Source organism: Vanessa atalanta, chromosome 13 (assembly GCF_905147765.1).
Source record: "Vanessa atalanta chromosome 13, ilVanAtal1.2, whole genome shotgun sequence".
Lineage (NCBI taxonomy): Eukaryota > Metazoa > Arthropoda > Insecta > Lepidoptera > Nymphalidae > Vanessa > Vanessa atalanta.
Genome location: NC_061883.1, coordinates 9,083,822 through 9,100,445, shown reverse-complemented (window position 1 = coordinate 9,100,445; position 16,624 = coordinate 9,083,822). Strand labels below are relative to the sequence as shown.

The following is a 16,624-nucleotide window of genomic DNA, read 5'->3' as shown; positions in this document are numbered from 1 at the left end:
TTAATATAAGTACTATCTTGATGTAATAAAGAATATTTTCGTCGTGAATGGGTTTTTTATTAATATATTCCTTACGACAAAACGCACTATTTCATAAGAAAATAAGAACTCTTGTTCTAGTGCAACTATAGGCAGAAAGGTCATAAGATCTTGTTTCCCAATGTTGGTGGCGCATCATGAGGAATGATTAATATTTCTTTCGGTACGGTAGCACTTATCATCAAGTGGCCCATTTGAAGGCCCACCTAATTAAACGACACAAAAATACCTAGCGTCCGGCCCTTCATTTAAGAGGACATAGAGAATATTAAACGACGTTGTTCCACTTTTGAAACCTTGTTGTAGTAGATGTTATTAGTTAGTGTATAAGATCTTAAATATACATAAGGTGTTGGAATATACAAAAATTCAAGCCTCTATACATAATAGATTTCTCTTTCATTATATTATTCAATCTTTCACTCATTCACATTCGCTCACCACTCATTCAATCAACGAACAGCTTTACTTGATTATTTAATATTCATTATTAAAAACATTGTCAAACAGTGCAGACGTGTCTTATTATACCTACCCCATTTCCCTTCAGGTTATGGGCCCAGGTCATGTTTAAAGTTGTTTAAATAATTAAAATTAATAGTAAAAGTGTTACTCAAAATGGATTCGCGAAGTAAAAGAAATATACAACAATTTAACGGTGATCGCTATAGTACTTGGAAGTTTCGTATAAGGTCACTACTAGAAGAAATGCAGTTATTGCCTGTTATTGACGAAGAACCACCACCAATACCAGATAATGAGTGGATTAAGAAGAATATGCTAGCAAAAGGTACGATTGTAGATTACTTGGGTGACACATTTTTAAGCTTTGCAAGAGGTTCTTCTACTGCAAAATCCATAATGGCCGAACTAGACAAAGTATATGAGCGGAGGAGCTTAGCGACTCAATTAGCTTTACGTAAACAGTTACTTAATATGAAACTACAGCCAGATGTGACACTATTCGAACATTTTAACAATTTCGATAATATCATTACTGAATTAATATCGGCTGGTGCAAAATTGGATGAGATGGATAAAATATCACATTTACTTTTAACTCTACCCACATCATACGATGGTGTTATAACGGCACTGGAAACACTTGGAGAGGAACAATTGCATCTATCTTTTGTAAAAACTCGTCTTCTAGATCACGAAGTCAAACTAAAGAATACCACGACGACAGAACTCAAAGTTTTACATACATCAACGAATAAATTCAAATCGCAGAACAAAATTGGATTCGATAAAAGGAAATCATATAATTATTATAAAAAGAAGTCATACACCGGAAATTCATCATATAAAATTTCAAAATTATATTGTGATTATTGTGGACGACGAAATCATATGAAGAAGGATTGTCGATTTTTCAAAAAGTTACAACAAAATGGAGGTAGTAGCGGCAGTAAAACAGCAGCTGCGAGCGCTTTGCAAATCAGAAACGATAACGAGGACAGTTTCGCATTTATGTTTTCAACGTGTAAGTTGTCAAATTCTTATAAATATCATATTAATAATATTGTTTTCATTTTAGATTCGGATGCAACTGACCACGTTGTAAATAGTAAGGAATTATTTTCTTCCTACTCAGACTTCACAATACCGATTAAAATTGGTATAGCTAAGAACAATGAAAGCATTCAAGCGTTTGGTAAAGGTACAATAAATGTCACTACTAATTTAGGTTTTCAAGGGGCGATTAATAATGTATTATATGCGCCGGACGTGCCATGTAATTTAATATCTGTATATCGTATTCAACAAGCAGGTATGGTTGTTATATTTAAAAATAACAGTGTTTATATTAACAATAGTATCAAGTGTTTAGTATCGAGTGTTATCAGTAATAATTTATTTAAATTAGTTTTTCAAGTGCATACGCGATCTCAACATAATTTAAATTTGTCTCAAACTTCTACATCTTACGAACTATGGCATAAGCGTCTAGCTCACTTAAACAAAAATAAATTTAACATTCTAAAAAACTTAATTGATGATAGTTACCTAATTAATGATATTATGCCTAATGATACATTATGTGAGTCTTGCATACTTGGTAAACAGTCGCGGTTGCCCTTTGCAAAATCAAAAGATAAATCAGTCAGAAATAGGCCACTTTTTATAGTTCATTCCGATATTTGTGGTCCTATTACACCACCTACATTTGATGATAAAAATTATTTTATTACTTTTATTGACGATTTTACTCATTATACAGTAACGTATTTGATGCATTCTAAATCTGAAGCATATAAATGTATGAAAGACTACGTAACAAAATGTGAAAATTTATTTAATTCTAATGTTGTTAATTTATATTGCGATAATGGCCGAGAGTATCTTTCAAACGAATTCAAAGAATTTTGTGTTGACAAAGGGATAATGTATCATTTAACGGTTCCTTACACCCCACAGCAAAATGGTGTATCAGAAAGAATGAATCGTACATTAACCGAAATGGCTCGAACATTGGTTACAAGTGCGAAATTAAATAAAATATTTTGGGGTGAAGCTGTTTTAACAGCTACTTATTTAATTAACATACTACCCACTAAAACTCTGATAAATAAAACACCATACGAAATGTGGCATGGTAAAAGGCCGAAAATAAATCATTTAAAAATGTTTGGATCTACTGCATACGTTCATAACAAAGCTAGAAAAACTAAATTTGATGAGAAATCTTTCAAGTCAATATTGATCGGTTACGATGCAAACGGTTATAGATTATTCAATATCGAAAATAATCAAGTTTTTATAGCTCGCGATGTTATTTTTGACGAGTTAAACTTTGAAAAATCACGCCCTACACGTAGCAGTAGTGACAACATTGAAACCCTTTCAAAATTTAGTAAGCCCGAAATTGATTCGGCAAAGCTAAAAATAGATCAACAACAAGATTCTTTTAATGACAATTCGTTGGACGGTTCATCGAATACCACTAATTTAAGACGTAGCGAAAGAATTCGAGAATTACCCCCAAAGAATTATAAGCAAATGCACGATCCTGATTTATTTTTATCTCTTTTTAATGATACGCAATCTTTACCTACATCATATAAGAATATTTTCGATAGGCACGATTCTGATAAGTGGTTGAACGCTATACACGATGAAATTGAGTCGCTTCGAAGCAACCAAACGTGGACATTAGTCATTAGACCGAAAAATGTTAATATTATAAGTTGCAAGTGGGTATTTACAATTAAAAATAATGAATTTGGTGAACCTACACGTTATAAAGCTCGGTTGGTTGCTCGAGGTTTCACTCAAGAGTATTTACAAGACTATCACGAAACGTTCGCACCAGTGGCTCGGATAACTACTTTTAGATTTATATTAGCACTGGCAAATCAGTTTGATTTACATTTACACCACATGGACGTTAAAACCGCGTTTCTAAATGGTATATTGAAAGAAAATATTTATATGGAAGTACCGGAAGGTATTTTAGCAAGTAATAACCAGGTTTGTAAATTGAATAAAACATTATATGGCCTAAAGCAGTCGTCCAGGTGTTGGTATGCACGGTTCGATCTCATTCTCAAGGAAATGGGTTTTAAGAACTCTGAATTAGATCCTTGTCTGTACATATTAGACAAAAATTGTATAGATAAAAACGTGTATATAGTTCTGTACGTTGATGATTTAATTATTACTACTAAAAATAGTAATTTATTACAAGCGTTTAAAAACAGTTTAATGCAAAAATTTCAAATGACTGATTTGAAGGACTTAAAACTATTTCTTGGTATTAGAATTCAAAGAACAACTAATACAATTTCTTTAGATCAAACAACATATTTGCAAAATGTTCTAAATAAATTTTCTATGAAAGATTGTAATCCATCGAATTCACCTTTTCCTTCTAAAATCAATTTTGTAGCTTTAAATTCAGACACTCACTATGATGCACCTTGTAAAAATGTTATAGGATGCCTTATGTATTCAATGCTTTGCACAAGGCCAGATATTTGTGCTTGTATTAATATATTAAGTAGATATCAATCTAAAAATAACGAAGAGTTGTGGAAATATTTAAAACATCTCTTACGATACATTAAAGGTACAATTAATTTAAAATTGGTTTATAAAAAATCTGAATATAAAGAGATAATAAGTGGGTATGCAGATTCCGACTGGGGAGGTGACGAGAACGACAGAAATAGTACAACTGGCTATTTGTTTAAGGCCTTTAATAATTGTACAATTTCGTGGACCACACGAAAACAAAATACTGTCGCCGTCTCTTCAACGGAAGCTGAATACATGGCTCTCTTTGAGGCTGTGAGAGAAGCAGTCTGGATAAGGTCATTGTTAAATAGTATTTCTATACAAATAACAGAGCCTATTGTAATATTTGAAGACAATAATAGTTGTATATGTATTGCCAATAACCCCACAAATCACAAAAAATCTAAGCACATAGATATAAAATATCATTTTATTAGGGAACAAATCGCTAATCAAATAATAAAGCTAGAACCTATTTCCACAGGAAATCAACTAGCTGACATGTTCACAAAAGCGATACCCTCCAAGAGATTTATAGAATTAAGAAAGAATTTAAATTTGTTTTGAAAAATAATTCATGTTTTGTGTTAATCAAGTAAATGAAGGAATGAGTTTATTTAATAAATAAAACTATGGTTTATGTAACTAAATAGTTAGTATTTAATTTGTAAAAATGAGTAATGAAAGAAATTATGTTATGGTATTGTTATATTATATTGACTTGTATTTTTGAGGGGGACTGTTGGAATATACAAAAATTCAAGCCTCTATACATAATAGATTTCTCTTTCATTATATTATTCAATCTTTCACTCATTCACATTCGCTCACCACTCATTCAATCAACGAACAGCTTTACTTGATTATTTAATATTCATTATTAAAAACATTGTCAAACAGTGCAGACGTGTCTTATTATACCTACCCCATTTCCCTTCATAAGGAGACAAGAGACCATATTTATTGGCAGTATGGTATAAGTTCTCAAATTATTTAAAAAAAAAAAAACAAATACCCGCCAATTTTGTTTTCAAAAATTAAGAATTCTATTTCTTCATTTAACGTTAAGTGAAAAGTATCACTTAAAATACCATTTGATTTTTCTAAATATTGATTTTACCTGCATATCATTTCAAATAACAAGAAAATAAAATGGCAGAATCAAATGATGTCCAAACATTAGAAAAAATATCTACTGAAGTGGATGAATCTCAATTTAAAATTATTTTGTCGAGTCAATGCATTAAAGGTAGGTGATGTTTTAAACACGAACGAACGACGACGACGACGACGAACGAACATGTTTTAAAAACAATATCTATACGTGTTATATAATATAATATTTTTTATTTCAAATTTTTTTAACGTAGCTCAAGCTTATTTGGTCGACAAATTGCGTAAACAATCAGAGCAACAGAAACAAGTGTGTAACTTCATTAATAATGGTAATTTAAAGTTAGAGACGGAAATAAAACTTGCTGAACAAGAAGTTAAAAGGCAAGTAGATCGATAGTTGGTCAAAACTAATAACATAATGTGAACACAGAACTGAATCAAAGATCAAAATAAACAGGTTCTATAAAACTTTTATTTGTTGTTACTGTATGGGCCGCTTCTATTGGTAATGCTATTTCGTTAGGGAGGCTGACTTTTCGTATTAATTCCATAGGTTAAGGAAAATTCTACCAGAATATCTAATCGTTAGGGGAGTGTTGGAGAGTGGAAAGTGAAAATTCTGGAAAAAACGGAATATTGTTCTCTTCTCTTTTTGTATAAAAGTCTAACATTACTGTTTAAGAAAAAAGCTGTGTTTTTTGAGAATTTTACTTAGGGTTATTTTATAAAGAACGTTGAAAAATATAATCATCGTATTTATTTGTAGTAATCATTTCCGAATTTAATCATTTTCGAAATAAATCGCCGCTATAAAAACAGAACATTAGTTCTGTCTATGTTTATATATATGTTTTACTTATATTTTCCAGTCTATTAAGTGCTGTTGATACTATTAAATTAGCTAATGTCGAACTTAAGAAAGATTTGTTGATGGCTAAAGAGAGGAAAATAACTGTTAGTGAAAGGGTAAACAATGGGATTAAAAAATATGAAGATCTTTGGATAGCATCTAAAAAACGATACGAAAGTATTCCTTTCGTACATAGCTACATACAAACTTTAAATAAAAGCAAAGTACTACAAGACAACATATTGAACCTTACCAGTGAAACACAAAAGTTAACTCATGATATAAAGAAAAGAAAAGCTGAGTTGAAAAACTTAGACAAGAGGCATGTAATAGAAGTAGCAATGTACATGGTACATGAGCGACCAGAAATCCTACAAAGTATAAGAAATAAGAGCAACGAAGTCAAAGAATTACTTAATGATATTCAAGAATTAACAAAGAAATGCGAGGCAACAGCTATTAAAACTACCAAATCCATTCCTGTAACGTTAGAAAATAATTGTGAAAATGAACCAATGGACGTTTTCATTGAAGGGTCTTGGCCCAATCTGACTACAGATATTAATAACACAATGATGGTAGCTAAACCCTAAATATAGTTTTTAATATATTTTACTTTTGACATAATTAATAATACAAAAAAATATCGAATAATTTAGTATACAGTTGAAAAATAATTATTAAAATTAGGCTAATAATTTCTTTCTAGTTGCCAAAACTGCAGCTCCGAAACATTGATTTAGATATTCTTACTATCAAATTGGATCAGGTATTCGTCCATTGGACTTTTAATAGCAAAATCTTTTGTTTGAAAATATATCTATTAATATATATATTAAATATAACTTTATCGCTACTGTCAGTGTTAAAGATCGCGTGTAAAAAATAAATTCCATATGAAAACTGAAAAAGTTCTAATCGAATGAATTTAGTGCTTAAAAAGTAATTTTATACGTATACTATAGGAAACATTTCATTATAATAATGACTTAATCAGTTCATTGCTTTGTAAAGTACGTCGCTTGTACAAACGACCTTTTATAATAACAGTAACAAATACATTTTTTATAGATAAAGAAAGGAGATTCTCAAATAGTATCTAAGAGAACTGAATCAGAACACATAGTACTAGAACAGACTCCTATTAAAAAGAAGAAATCAGATGAGATAGCTAGAGATGTATATGTCTCATCATACTTTCAATCTCCAACCAATTTTATTGAGGATAAAGAACTTAATGAAAATCAAACAAAAAATTATTCAGAAAATAAATTAATACACATTATAGAAGACATAAAGTTGGATAGTGTTGAGACTTATAACATAGTCTCTAATATTAAACCCAATTCGCTTCAAGATGTTCATATCATTAAAGCTGAAAACGAACATCAAAAAGAATTAATAGATACCAAAAATTGCTCACAGGAAAAGGTAGAATAAGGTCTGTAGTATAATTAATAATAACAGAATACTTTAATAAAAATGTTATATTTTAGGTTGATGATACACTCGAGAGTGAGAAGATCGAAGAAACTGAGTTGACAAAAACACCAAATATTTTAGTACCACCTACGCAATTCTTGGATCCTTCACAGGTATATCTTTAAGTAAAAAATAAAATAAATGTTTCCTTGTATCTTCGTGCTTTGATATAGGTGTTTTATGCGAAAATAGGGAGAGGAAACAAAACTTTGTTGTATATGTGTACTCTTTACTCTGAGTCCCATTGGACTAGAGAAAGAGACCAAACACGATTCTAACGATTTTAATTTGACTGACAAATTCAAGTAGTTTTAAAAAAATCTTGGTAGAAAAACTCAATACACAATTAATACACGATTTAAGTCTAAAATATACGTTAGCGGCTGTTAGTTTGGTAATTGTAATTTTTTTATACGAAATAATTTCAATAATATTGCATAGAACTCTCAAGAGAGAAAAAGCGCAACTTACACCGATAAAGACTGTGTAATTGATTTAGAAAAATCTCATAATGTTGAGACTGGTGAAAAAGATGGTAAGAACAATGAACTAAATGTCAGTACTGCTAGTGAAGACAGCTACATAAAAATGAAAGAAACTATATTCAAGAAACACAATTTGGACCTATCACCTCAATTTAAATATTCTAAAACCTCATCCACCTCTAAGGTAAAAATTACCAAAATTGTTATAATTTTTTTTCAACTTATATATATTATGTTAACATATTAAGTATATGTATAGTATTTATTAATATTCTTAGAGACCTGAAACAAATATTGTGGCATCAAAATTCTCTCTTGAAAAGAATGATATTTTTGATAATATAAACAAAGTTCAAACTATGGAAGTTGAAGACAATTACACAGCAGAAAAAATTACTAGTCAATACCATGGAGATCAAGATCAAATCTCAGAAGAAAAAGGCACTATGTCCAACCAAAATGTAATGGACTTATAGGAGTATATTTAGAATATTATATTTTTAAGAGTAATTGGTATGTGTCTTCTCTTCTAGAATAATGACATTACACAATTTACACTAAAAGACATGCCAGTGGCTGGATTATTGTTCACTCATGGATCTCAAGATATTCCTGATTCTTTGAATGTATCTATGAGTACCACTGGCTTTGATGAAGCAAATGACGACTATCCTCCTTGTATTGGTATTAAAATAATATTAACATTAATTTTATATAATTTTAAAAATATCTGCTATCTGCTCAAATTACCTACATTTATAATCAAAGGAGATTCCGTTGCTATACTTCATGAATGTCATATTTTATTATTGGTTCTGTGGTTAAGTTGTGATGAGGTAACAAAAAGTTAACTAGTTTCTTTTTCCTTTTATAAAATAAGTTTAGTTTTTTGTTATTACATATGCATTAAAACAATAATAGTATGTCCATAAAATTAAAAGTCAAAATTAAGTTAACAATGAGACTGATCATAATTTTTTATTCAGATTCTAGCTTACTTTTATCTCCTAAAGCTGATGTTCCAATGCCAGAAATAAATGATAATAATTCTGAAGTATTGTCTCAGGAGGTACCTAATTTCTTGTCAGGTATATGAGTAGTTTATACATTATATAAAATTTTAATAGATATTTTATATAATGTTCAAAATTATTATTTTAAATTGATTAAATTAATTTCCAGGAATTAGGAAAACAGGTTTTTCATTTTTTGGAAAAAGTTCATCGGAAAACACATCAGATGCTATGACTCAGAATCAGAATAATAAATTTACTTTTTCCTTTGGAGGTGACGAGAAAAAGAACAGAGGTGGTTTTTTCAATATCTTTCATTAAATAAACTGTTATTCATCTTGCTCCTTTGTATTCATTAATAATAATATAATATTGCTATTAACTTTTAATAAATTCTGATAGTAAAACATGTTTTTAATTTAAACATTTATTAAAGTAAAGTGGACAAATACTTTATTATTGGTGTAACTGACATGCTCTTACAGCTATTAATTGTAATAGAATAAACAATGGTGCAAACACCTCACTATATTCTATGGCTGAATCACCTTGGAGCTTTCTACACAACAAGAACTTAAATACAAATGTTAAGCCTAGAAATATACAACTCCATGATGCTCTATGTATTGATGCCTTATAAGAGTTTTCTAAAGTCATTCTTATACATACTATACAACAAAAATATGCATTCATAGCATCACTCACAAATAATGGGGCAAATATAGTCCACCAAGCACTATTCACCACACCATCAATCTTAAGTGCTAGCAATGCAGAAAATATTGTTATTGTTATTAAGTTTATCCATATCTCAAAAACTGTAAGTCCGATCCACTGTACTATTTCACTTAATGTAAAGAACATTTTAATAGTTTGCACCAAGTAATGCTGTCCTGAATATTCGAATATGAATGGACGATGTGTGTCGTATCTGCGCTCCAAAATCTACATCATCAGTTAGCGGTTCCAGATCATCTGCCAAAAATAAATGTTTTAACTATCTTAATATGTCTTTAAAACATATGCCAGCATTTTATAACGTACTTACCGATTACATCCACGGTTCCAGTGTTTACTTCTATTTGGCAAGTTCCTGAGAACAGTATTTCAAGTTGAAGAGCAAGGTTGCAACATCTTTGAATAGCAGCTCCTAATCCATGAAGTATGATCTCTTTTTCGCCTTTAGCGAGGAGATCACAGCATTTGTCCAGTTGGGCCTGTAACAAAACAAATCAAAGAAAAATAGTGAATTTCTCAATTTTCATGTAGCTACACCTTTCTTCTTGTTGGTTACCTTAAAATTAGTCTTTTTAGTTACATATATCACATTGTCGCCTTCAATAGGTCTAATAGGTAACCGTTTTTTAATTGCATGTTTCTTATTTGGAAAGCGTTTTGGATTTTTATGATCCTGTTTCTTTTTCGCAATGTTTTCATCTGCCATAATGATTGACACATAGAAACCGTGTTGCTGTACTTGCCGTCTGATAACAATTCAGTGTTGATAGTATAATTAATAAATGAATTATTATGGTTTAACTTTATAAAAAAATATATTTATATTGAGTATAATAAACTATTAACTTTATAAGTTATTAGTTAAACGCTAAGGTTATAAGAATTTAGAGAATAGGAAAAATTGTTTTGTACGTAAAAGTTATAGGTGTAACAGTTCCTTATTAGGAATAATAACAATTAGTACAAGTACAGAGTAATAAAATTGTCTATGTCTAAAACTCATACATTTAAAACTTGTATTAATATTAATGTATAAGTTCTATGCGATGGAAGTATAAATAGGCAAGCAAAGCAAGACAACTTAATAGAGATAATAATGCACTAAGATAGATAGATAGCTATTACTTATCTTGGCACAATCATTATTCAAATCTGGTTATAAAAAATAATTATTGCTGTTTAGTATTAAGAATATCTGATAAGTGGTTGGTTTCAATTCAGACGGGCTAGCACAAAGCTCTTACACGAAGTAAATAATTCAGACCAGTCTCGCACTCGCTGAGACTCTTCATGTAATCAAAAATTCTCAATAAAATAAAATATATATAATATTAAGCCTATAATAAAAAAAAAATGTGGCGCACCGAACAAAGTTAATATTAATTCATAGGTGTTGTTTTGGATATTTTTTTTTATGGCATTGGTTGGCGGACGAGCATATGGGCCACCTGATGGGAAGTGGTCACCACCACCCATAGACAAAGGCGCTGTAAGAAATATTAACCATTCCTTACATCACCTATGCGCCACCAACCTTGGGAACTAAGATGTTATGTCCCTTGTGCCTGTGATATCAATGGCTCACTAACCCTTCTAACCGGAACACAACAATACAGAGTACTGTTATTTGGCGGTAGAATATCTGATGAGTGGGTGGTACCTACCCAGACCGACTTGCACAAAGCCCTACCACCGAGATATACAGTATATATGCATATATTAAAAACTGCCTCATATCAGGGAATGGGCAGGAGCTGGAGGAGGCGCAGAAAAAGCTGAACTGCACAAACGATTCAAATATTCGTTTTTTATTCAAAGTTAAGTCTTTGGTCCTTGAAGTATTAGTGCAAAAACTGTAATATACGTAAATAGTATCTTATTGCCTCCACTACTCAAAAGATCGGAATAGCGACTCTACGGGAAAAGACTATCAGGTCATGTAGTAACTATTTTTAATTTTTATTTATATATAAATATAATTAAGGCTTTAATGTAAATAATTCTTATGTAAATAACATGACATGTAAAACTATAAGACGTTACATTAGTACGCGAAACGTCAATTTGATTTTGCAAATTTAAATTTTTAACATTGAACAAATCTATAGAAATAAGTAAATTATTCAGTCCATAATGTTTCAAGAAATTTAAAATCGTTTTGTTTAAATATTTCGAATAAATGACGTAAAATTCGCAGAATGGGTTGTGTGTGTTGTTCTTTAAGTTCATTTGTATCAATTGTCCTAGATGCCCTCGAAAGGTAATTTTTATCTTTGTTGAGAAGATATTTATGCAAACTGATATAATGATATGTAGTGTATACTTTATTTCATTATATATATACTGGACATTATATACATTTATCTCATAAAATATATATTTAATGTGATATTGATCGTTATAAGTGTAGATTAGAAGTATTTAAAACGAGTTAAGTTGTAAAAAATATGATCTACCTACCTATTTAGATAACCATAAAGTAACCCTGTTACAGAATATCCCTATGTACGGTATGTGCAATGTTGACGTGCTGTCTAATGATCACAATAATAATTGTAATGGTTCTTGGTGTTGGTATCGGATACCATTATTGTTTTGTACAAAATTCTGTGGAATCCATGGGTAAGTACATAAGCGCTGCATGCTGTATTTAGTTCTAAGCCAAGTCTGCAGTTTCTGCAGCTCTAAATAAAGTTATGTGGACTAATTTGACTTTGCTTACACAATACCAAAAACTCACGGTAAAGATCACTCACGAGTGCTAGACTCAGCTTTGAAGTTTGAGTCCTTTCGGGCTCGAGAGTGACGTCTCCTATGAAAGAAAAGCCGTTGACCATAATTTATTCCTGATCAAAAATTTACAAAAAATGATTATATTCTGAAATATCATTCATATTACAGCGAAAGCTGCCGAAGCCGCGGGAGCATTGCGATCAGGTCCTACAAAAGATAAAGGTCACGTTATGCGTTCGGTGGACAAGGCAGTTCAGCGCGGCTTCGCACATCGTGTCGCGCGCAGAAATATCGAAGATCCTCCTTATTCGAATACGAAGGCAAACACAACCTCTACAATTATTAACATATTGACAACGAATGTTACTAAATTTACTGCAATTTGAAAAATGCTCTATTCCATAGGAGTGTGTAATTATAAGAAAATAAAGTGCATTTTCAGCTGCAATTTTGTTGTTTTTTAAATAAATGTTACAATGGAATGTGTATAAAAATCTCAATCGTCCGTAAGTATCATAGAGCTGAACAAAGATCCTTCTAATTACAAAATCAAAATTTTATTTTTGATTTTGATACAAACTCTTCACAATAAAAACCAGCGGAGATTGCCCAGATCTCACCATGAATTTTCTATCGTATCTATTTATTCGGCGTCCACGGTCTTCTTTTTAAATAGTATTCAGAAAAAATAATAATATGTGTTTGCTTAGAAATCATATACAGAGAAAAAAGCAATGTCTTCAAAAATAATTTTATTTATAATGATATAAAATAAAATATCTTCCAAAAATGATGCTTTCTGTTGACTAGCCTGAACTTCTTAGTAGTACAGGAGGCTCCGTTGTGTTTAGAGGTCTTAAAAAAGGTATAACTGTTGAAGTGTTGTTTCTCGATCGACGAAATCGACCGATCAACCTTCGCGCCAGCTCTCGTTCTTGTGAGTTCAGTTTCGGTTCTCTTGGCGGGCTATTACATAATAAAATGTACTTATATTACCTAGCGTTAGAATAACTACATTTAACAAATCATGTGAGGAATATGTCCTACTAGTTAATATAGGTAGTAGTGTCTAAGGGATCATCTTAATATCTTTGAATATATAAATTCAACAGCAGAGGGTACATAACCACTACGAACGTCATATACCCTATATGTAATCATGAGTAGTTATGCCCACTAAGAAAATTATATAGATGAAAAAAAAAGCGTGGAGTTAAAGCTTGTTGACTTTCAGGCAGGATATATAACATACATGTATACAAAATTGTATTTAACTAACATGGCTGTATTTTTAGTTGTCGAAAAAGCGTAACTACTGAGTTTCTTGCCGGTTCTTCTCGGTAGAATCTACATTCCGAACCGGTGGTAGCTTTACTTAATATAGTTTGTTAAATGACGATTCAAAAGTGCTTGTAAAAGTCTACTTGAATAAAGTATTATTTTGATTTTAATTTTGATTTCAACAATAGGCACGAATTTTTGACTAAAGGGTCCCTTGCCAATAACAACATCACCCATAACGCGTAAGGATATCTAATGTTAGGAAATATAACAATTAATAAAAAGTAGTATATTTCCCTGTTTAATTGATTAGTAAAGGAATAAGACGATAAGTTAATAGTGGCTTATATAAACATGTGACTAGACTTTGTATGATAATTATACATTAGGTAGCTGTTAGCAATCAAACATGTACCGATGTATTATGTTTGTATATTAAAATTAAATGCAAGATATACCTTTCTGTTTCAAGAACTACGAATGGAGTTTCAGATGTCTCCAGAAACACGCGTTCTCCTGGTCTCTTAGTTTGATAAACCTCTGAGAACAATGTTACTTAGTAGAATTATTGTTTTCCAAGTTAAAAAGCTTAAGATTTAGAACAGCATATCGATTTAATGAGCTGCTTTTAAAGAAAATGTTAATCCCACCGAGTATTGGTGCCGGTGCATGTTCAACTTCTGTTCGGTTAACAGCTACCAGTCGCACAACTGGTCGCCCTTCTTGGCCTGATCGTCGCATGAGCGAAGGTTCTGTTGTAGATCTTGATGACACTAAGGAAAAAAGCGAAATAATTCAAATAAAACCAAACAAATACAATTTAAGTTGTATTTTAATCCTATTAAACATTTGTAGCAGCTGGTGTTATTTTAATGATTCATGAGGGAATTTCTGTATTATTTTTTTTTTAATATAAATATTGGACAACATCACATACATTACTCTGATCCGAATGTAAGCAGCTAAAGCACTTGTGTTAGGAAATATCAGAAGTAAAGACGGTACCACAAACATCCAGATCCAAAACTAAAACTAATGAACTTTTTCTACATAGACTCGGCCAGGAATCGAACACGGGACCTTGGAGTGGCGTACCCATGAAAACTGGTGTATACACTACTCGACCATGGAGGTCGTCATATATAATAATATTTAAATTAGACGAAAACAATAAAAAATATTGTAAGTAGTTTAATAAAAGAATGTCTTTAGACCAAATTCCATTACGGAATAAAACAATTAGACAACCCGAGAGAGTGCAGGCTCAGGAACTAAGGGCAACAGACAACGGCTCATTATGTGCTCCGAGGCGTCAACCGTCACTGCAAATTTCTTGACAGTAAAATCTTTTTAGAATAAATCAGCTTACTTGCAAACGCAGCAAGTTCTTTTTGCGCGTAGTGATAACCAACTGATATGCCGTATATCATCAATATGACGATCGTGAACATGAGTAACATTAGCAAGAACGCGCAACACGTCCATGTCAGCACTCTATTGAAATTAATAAGAATTAAAACCTTATTTTTAATAACTTTATACCATTATTACTGTAAAAAAATGGAAAAAAGTATAGATACCTTTCGACACAGAAAATCATAGAACAAAATATCGATTGTATTAAACCCATTTTTTATTAATGAATCTGAAATAAATTGTCATATGTATAAATTGTTAAGAATTTTACATATTAGTAAAAAGTATTAAAATTATCTATGTTTCAATTCCAATGTCTTTGATTTGATTTATCTAGCTTACACCTTACATAATATTTATTAGCTGGGATAGTCAAACTTAATTAGCCGCAGGTTTGTAAACATCATGATTTCAGTTTTCATCAGTTTCTAAGTTTTAAGTAAAATTTAATATAAAATTAAATAAAATAATCAATAAGAATGCATTACTTACGAGAACTCAAAAAATACTCTTTGTGACGTGAAGTTTATGATTTATTTTGTTAATGATTCATTAATGTACCGTCTCTCGAAGCAGTACACATTGTTATTTTATTATTAAAAAATAACTATGATTGCTGTTTTTTTCGATTTATAATTTGACATACGAATAAATATTTTCTAGATTGTGAGGTAAATCGAAATTCGTTTCCTTATACAATGCGGCTTTAATAAACGTTAATATATGTAAATTATAAAAAAAAAGAATTATTCTTCAATATCAATAAAGGTGTATATAAAACATTATAAAATGTCATTGTCATTTGCGATTGGTAAACTTTATATTTTTAACTTAAATTAGAGGTTATCACAGAAGATAAATTTTGAATATGGCCAGTAATAACTGAACAAGGAGGATCTATAATCTTCTGATCTTTAACAGAACTCGTCCATACGTCGATACAATATTATTTAGTCACTACTGGTTGACTTGGTGTGCTAGCCGGCCTGGTTAGGTACCACTCACTCACCAGATATTCTGCCGTCAAGCGGCAATACTTGGTATTGTTCCGGGTTAAGGGTGTGTGAGCCATAGTAACTACAGGCACATAACATCTTAATTCCTAAGGGACATAACATCTTAATTCCTAAGGGACATAACATCTTAATTCCTAAGGGACATAACATCTTAATTCCTAAGGGACATAACATCTTAATTCCTAAGGGACATAACATCTTAATTCCTAAGGGACATAACATCTTAATTCCTAAGGGACATAACATCTTAATTCCTAAGGGACATAACATCTTAATTCCTAAGGGACATAACATCTTAATTCCTAAGGGACATAACATCTTAATTCCTAAGGGACATAACATCTTAATTCCTAAGGGACATAACATCTTAATTCCTAAGGTTGGGGGCGCATTGGCGAAGTGAGGTATGGGTAATATTTCTAACAGCGCCAATGT

At 31.1% G+C, this 16,624-nt stretch overlaps 4 protein-coding genes across 9 annotated transcripts; 2 read left to right on the top strand and 2 right to left on the bottom strand.

Moving 5' to 3' along the window:
• Positions 1-5,211: 5,211 nt before the first annotated feature.
• On the top strand, positions 5,212-9,431 carry LOC125068540. Of its 5 annotated transcripts, XM_047677735.1 has the most exons (11): positions 5,212-5,308; positions 5,430-5,556; positions 6,045-6,603; positions 6,735-6,794; positions 7,097-7,456; positions 7,522-7,620; positions 7,949-8,176; positions 8,271-8,453; positions 8,526-8,676; positions 8,979-9,080; positions 9,175-9,431. In XM_047677735.1, the coding sequence occupies exons 1-11, from the start codon at positions 5,212-5,214 to the stop codon at positions 9,324-9,326; spliced, it is 2,118 nt and encodes a 705-aa protein (XP_047533691.1). In that variant the 3' UTR covers positions 9,327-9,431. The 5 variants fall into 5 exon arrangements, 4 of the variants coding, with proteins under 4 accessions (XP_047533691.1, XP_047533692.1, XP_047533693.1 ...); XR_007119779.1 differs by lacking the exon at positions 8,526-8,676 and having other exon boundaries at positions 9,175-9,256; XM_047677736.1 differs by lacking the exon at positions 6,735-6,794.
• Positions 9,407-10,458, bottom strand: LOC125068543 (transmembrane protein 203-like). Of its 2 annotated transcripts, XM_047677747.1 has the most exons (3): positions 10,300-10,458; positions 10,054-10,222; positions 9,738-9,980 (listed from the first exon to the last, which is right to left on the bottom strand). In XM_047677747.1, exons 1-3 carry the CDS (start codon positions 10,447-10,449, stop codon positions 9,871-9,873), a joined length of 429 nt encoding a protein of 142 aa, XP_047533703.1. In that variant the 5' UTR covers positions 10,450-10,458; the 3' UTR covers positions 9,738-9,870. The 2 variants fall into 2 exon arrangements, with proteins under 2 accessions (XP_047533704.1, XP_047533703.1); XM_047677748.1 differs by lacking the exon at positions 10,300-10,458 and having other exon boundaries at positions 9,407-9,980; positions 10,054-10,196.
• A 1,407-nt stretch (positions 10,459-11,865) lies between these two features.
• LOC125068440 lies at positions 11,866-12,906 on the top strand. Its single transcript, XM_047677556.1, has 3 exons — positions 11,866-12,003; positions 12,238-12,365; positions 12,645-12,906. Exons 1-3 carry the CDS (start codon positions 11,942-11,944, stop codon positions 12,860-12,862), a joined length of 408 nt encoding a protein of 135 aa, XP_047533512.1. The 5' UTR covers positions 11,866-11,941; the 3' UTR covers positions 12,863-12,906.
• A 376-nt stretch (positions 12,907-13,282) lies between these two features.
• Positions 13,283-15,735, bottom strand: LOC125068369. Its single transcript, XM_047677469.1, has 6 exons — positions 15,666-15,735; positions 15,338-15,402; positions 15,127-15,251; positions 14,408-14,530; positions 14,216-14,297; positions 13,283-13,442 (listed from the first exon to the last, which is right to left on the bottom strand). The coding sequence occupies exons 2-6, from the start codon at positions 15,385-15,387 to the stop codon at positions 13,283-13,285; spliced, it is 540 nt and encodes a 179-aa protein (XP_047533425.1). The 5' UTR covers positions 15,388-15,402; positions 15,666-15,735.
• Between the last annotated feature and the right edge of the window lie 889 nt (positions 15,736-16,624).

Bases quoted from the DNA above. Each gene is read 5' to 3' on its own strand.
- LOC125068540 (XM_047677735.1), top strand. From the start codon at position 5,212: ATGGCAGAATCAAATGATGTCCAAACATTAGAAAAAATATCTACTGAA. The intron at 6,604-6,734 runs GTAGCTAAACCC...ATTTCTTTCTAG, and splicing joins ATATTAATAACACAATGATG to TTGCCAAAACTGCAGCTCCG. The intron at 8,454-8,525 runs GTAATGGACTTA...CTTCTCTTCTAG, and splicing joins GCACTATGTCCAACCAAAAT to AATAATGACATTACACAATT.
- LOC125068543 (XM_047677747.1), bottom strand. From the start codon at position 10,449: ATGGCAGATGAAAACATTGCGAAAAAGAAACAGGATCATAAAAATCCA. The intron at 10,223-10,299 runs GTAACCAACAAG...GTTTTGTTACAG, and splicing joins CTAAAAAGACTAATTTTAAG to GCCCAACTGGACAAATGCTG. The intron at 9,981-10,053 runs GTAAGTACGTTA...TATTTTTGGCAG, and splicing joins TGGAACCGTGGATGTAATCG to ATGATCTGGAACCGCTAACT.
- LOC125068440 (XM_047677556.1), top strand. From the start codon at position 11,942: ATGGGTTGTGTGTGTTGTTCTTTAAGTTCATTTGTATCAATTGTCCTA. The intron at 12,004-12,237 runs GTAATTTTTATC...ACCCTGTTACAG, and splicing joins GTCCTAGATGCCCTCGAAAG to AATATCCCTATGTACGGTAT. The intron at 12,366-12,644 runs GTAAGTACATAA...TTCATATTACAG, and splicing joins AAATTCTGTGGAATCCATGG to CGAAAGCTGCCGAAGCCGCG.
- LOC125068369 (XM_047677469.1), bottom strand. From the start codon at position 15,387: ATGGGTTTAATACAATCGATATTTTGTTCTATGATTTTCTGTGTCGAA. The intron at 14,531-15,126 runs GTAAGCTGATTT...TTTTTTCCTTAG, and splicing joins AGAACTTGCTGCGTTTGCAA to TGTCATCAAGATCTACAACA. The intron at 14,298-14,407 runs GTGGGATTAACA...CATTGTTCTCAG, and splicing joins TGCACCGGCACCAATACTCG to AGGTTTATCAAACTAAGAGA.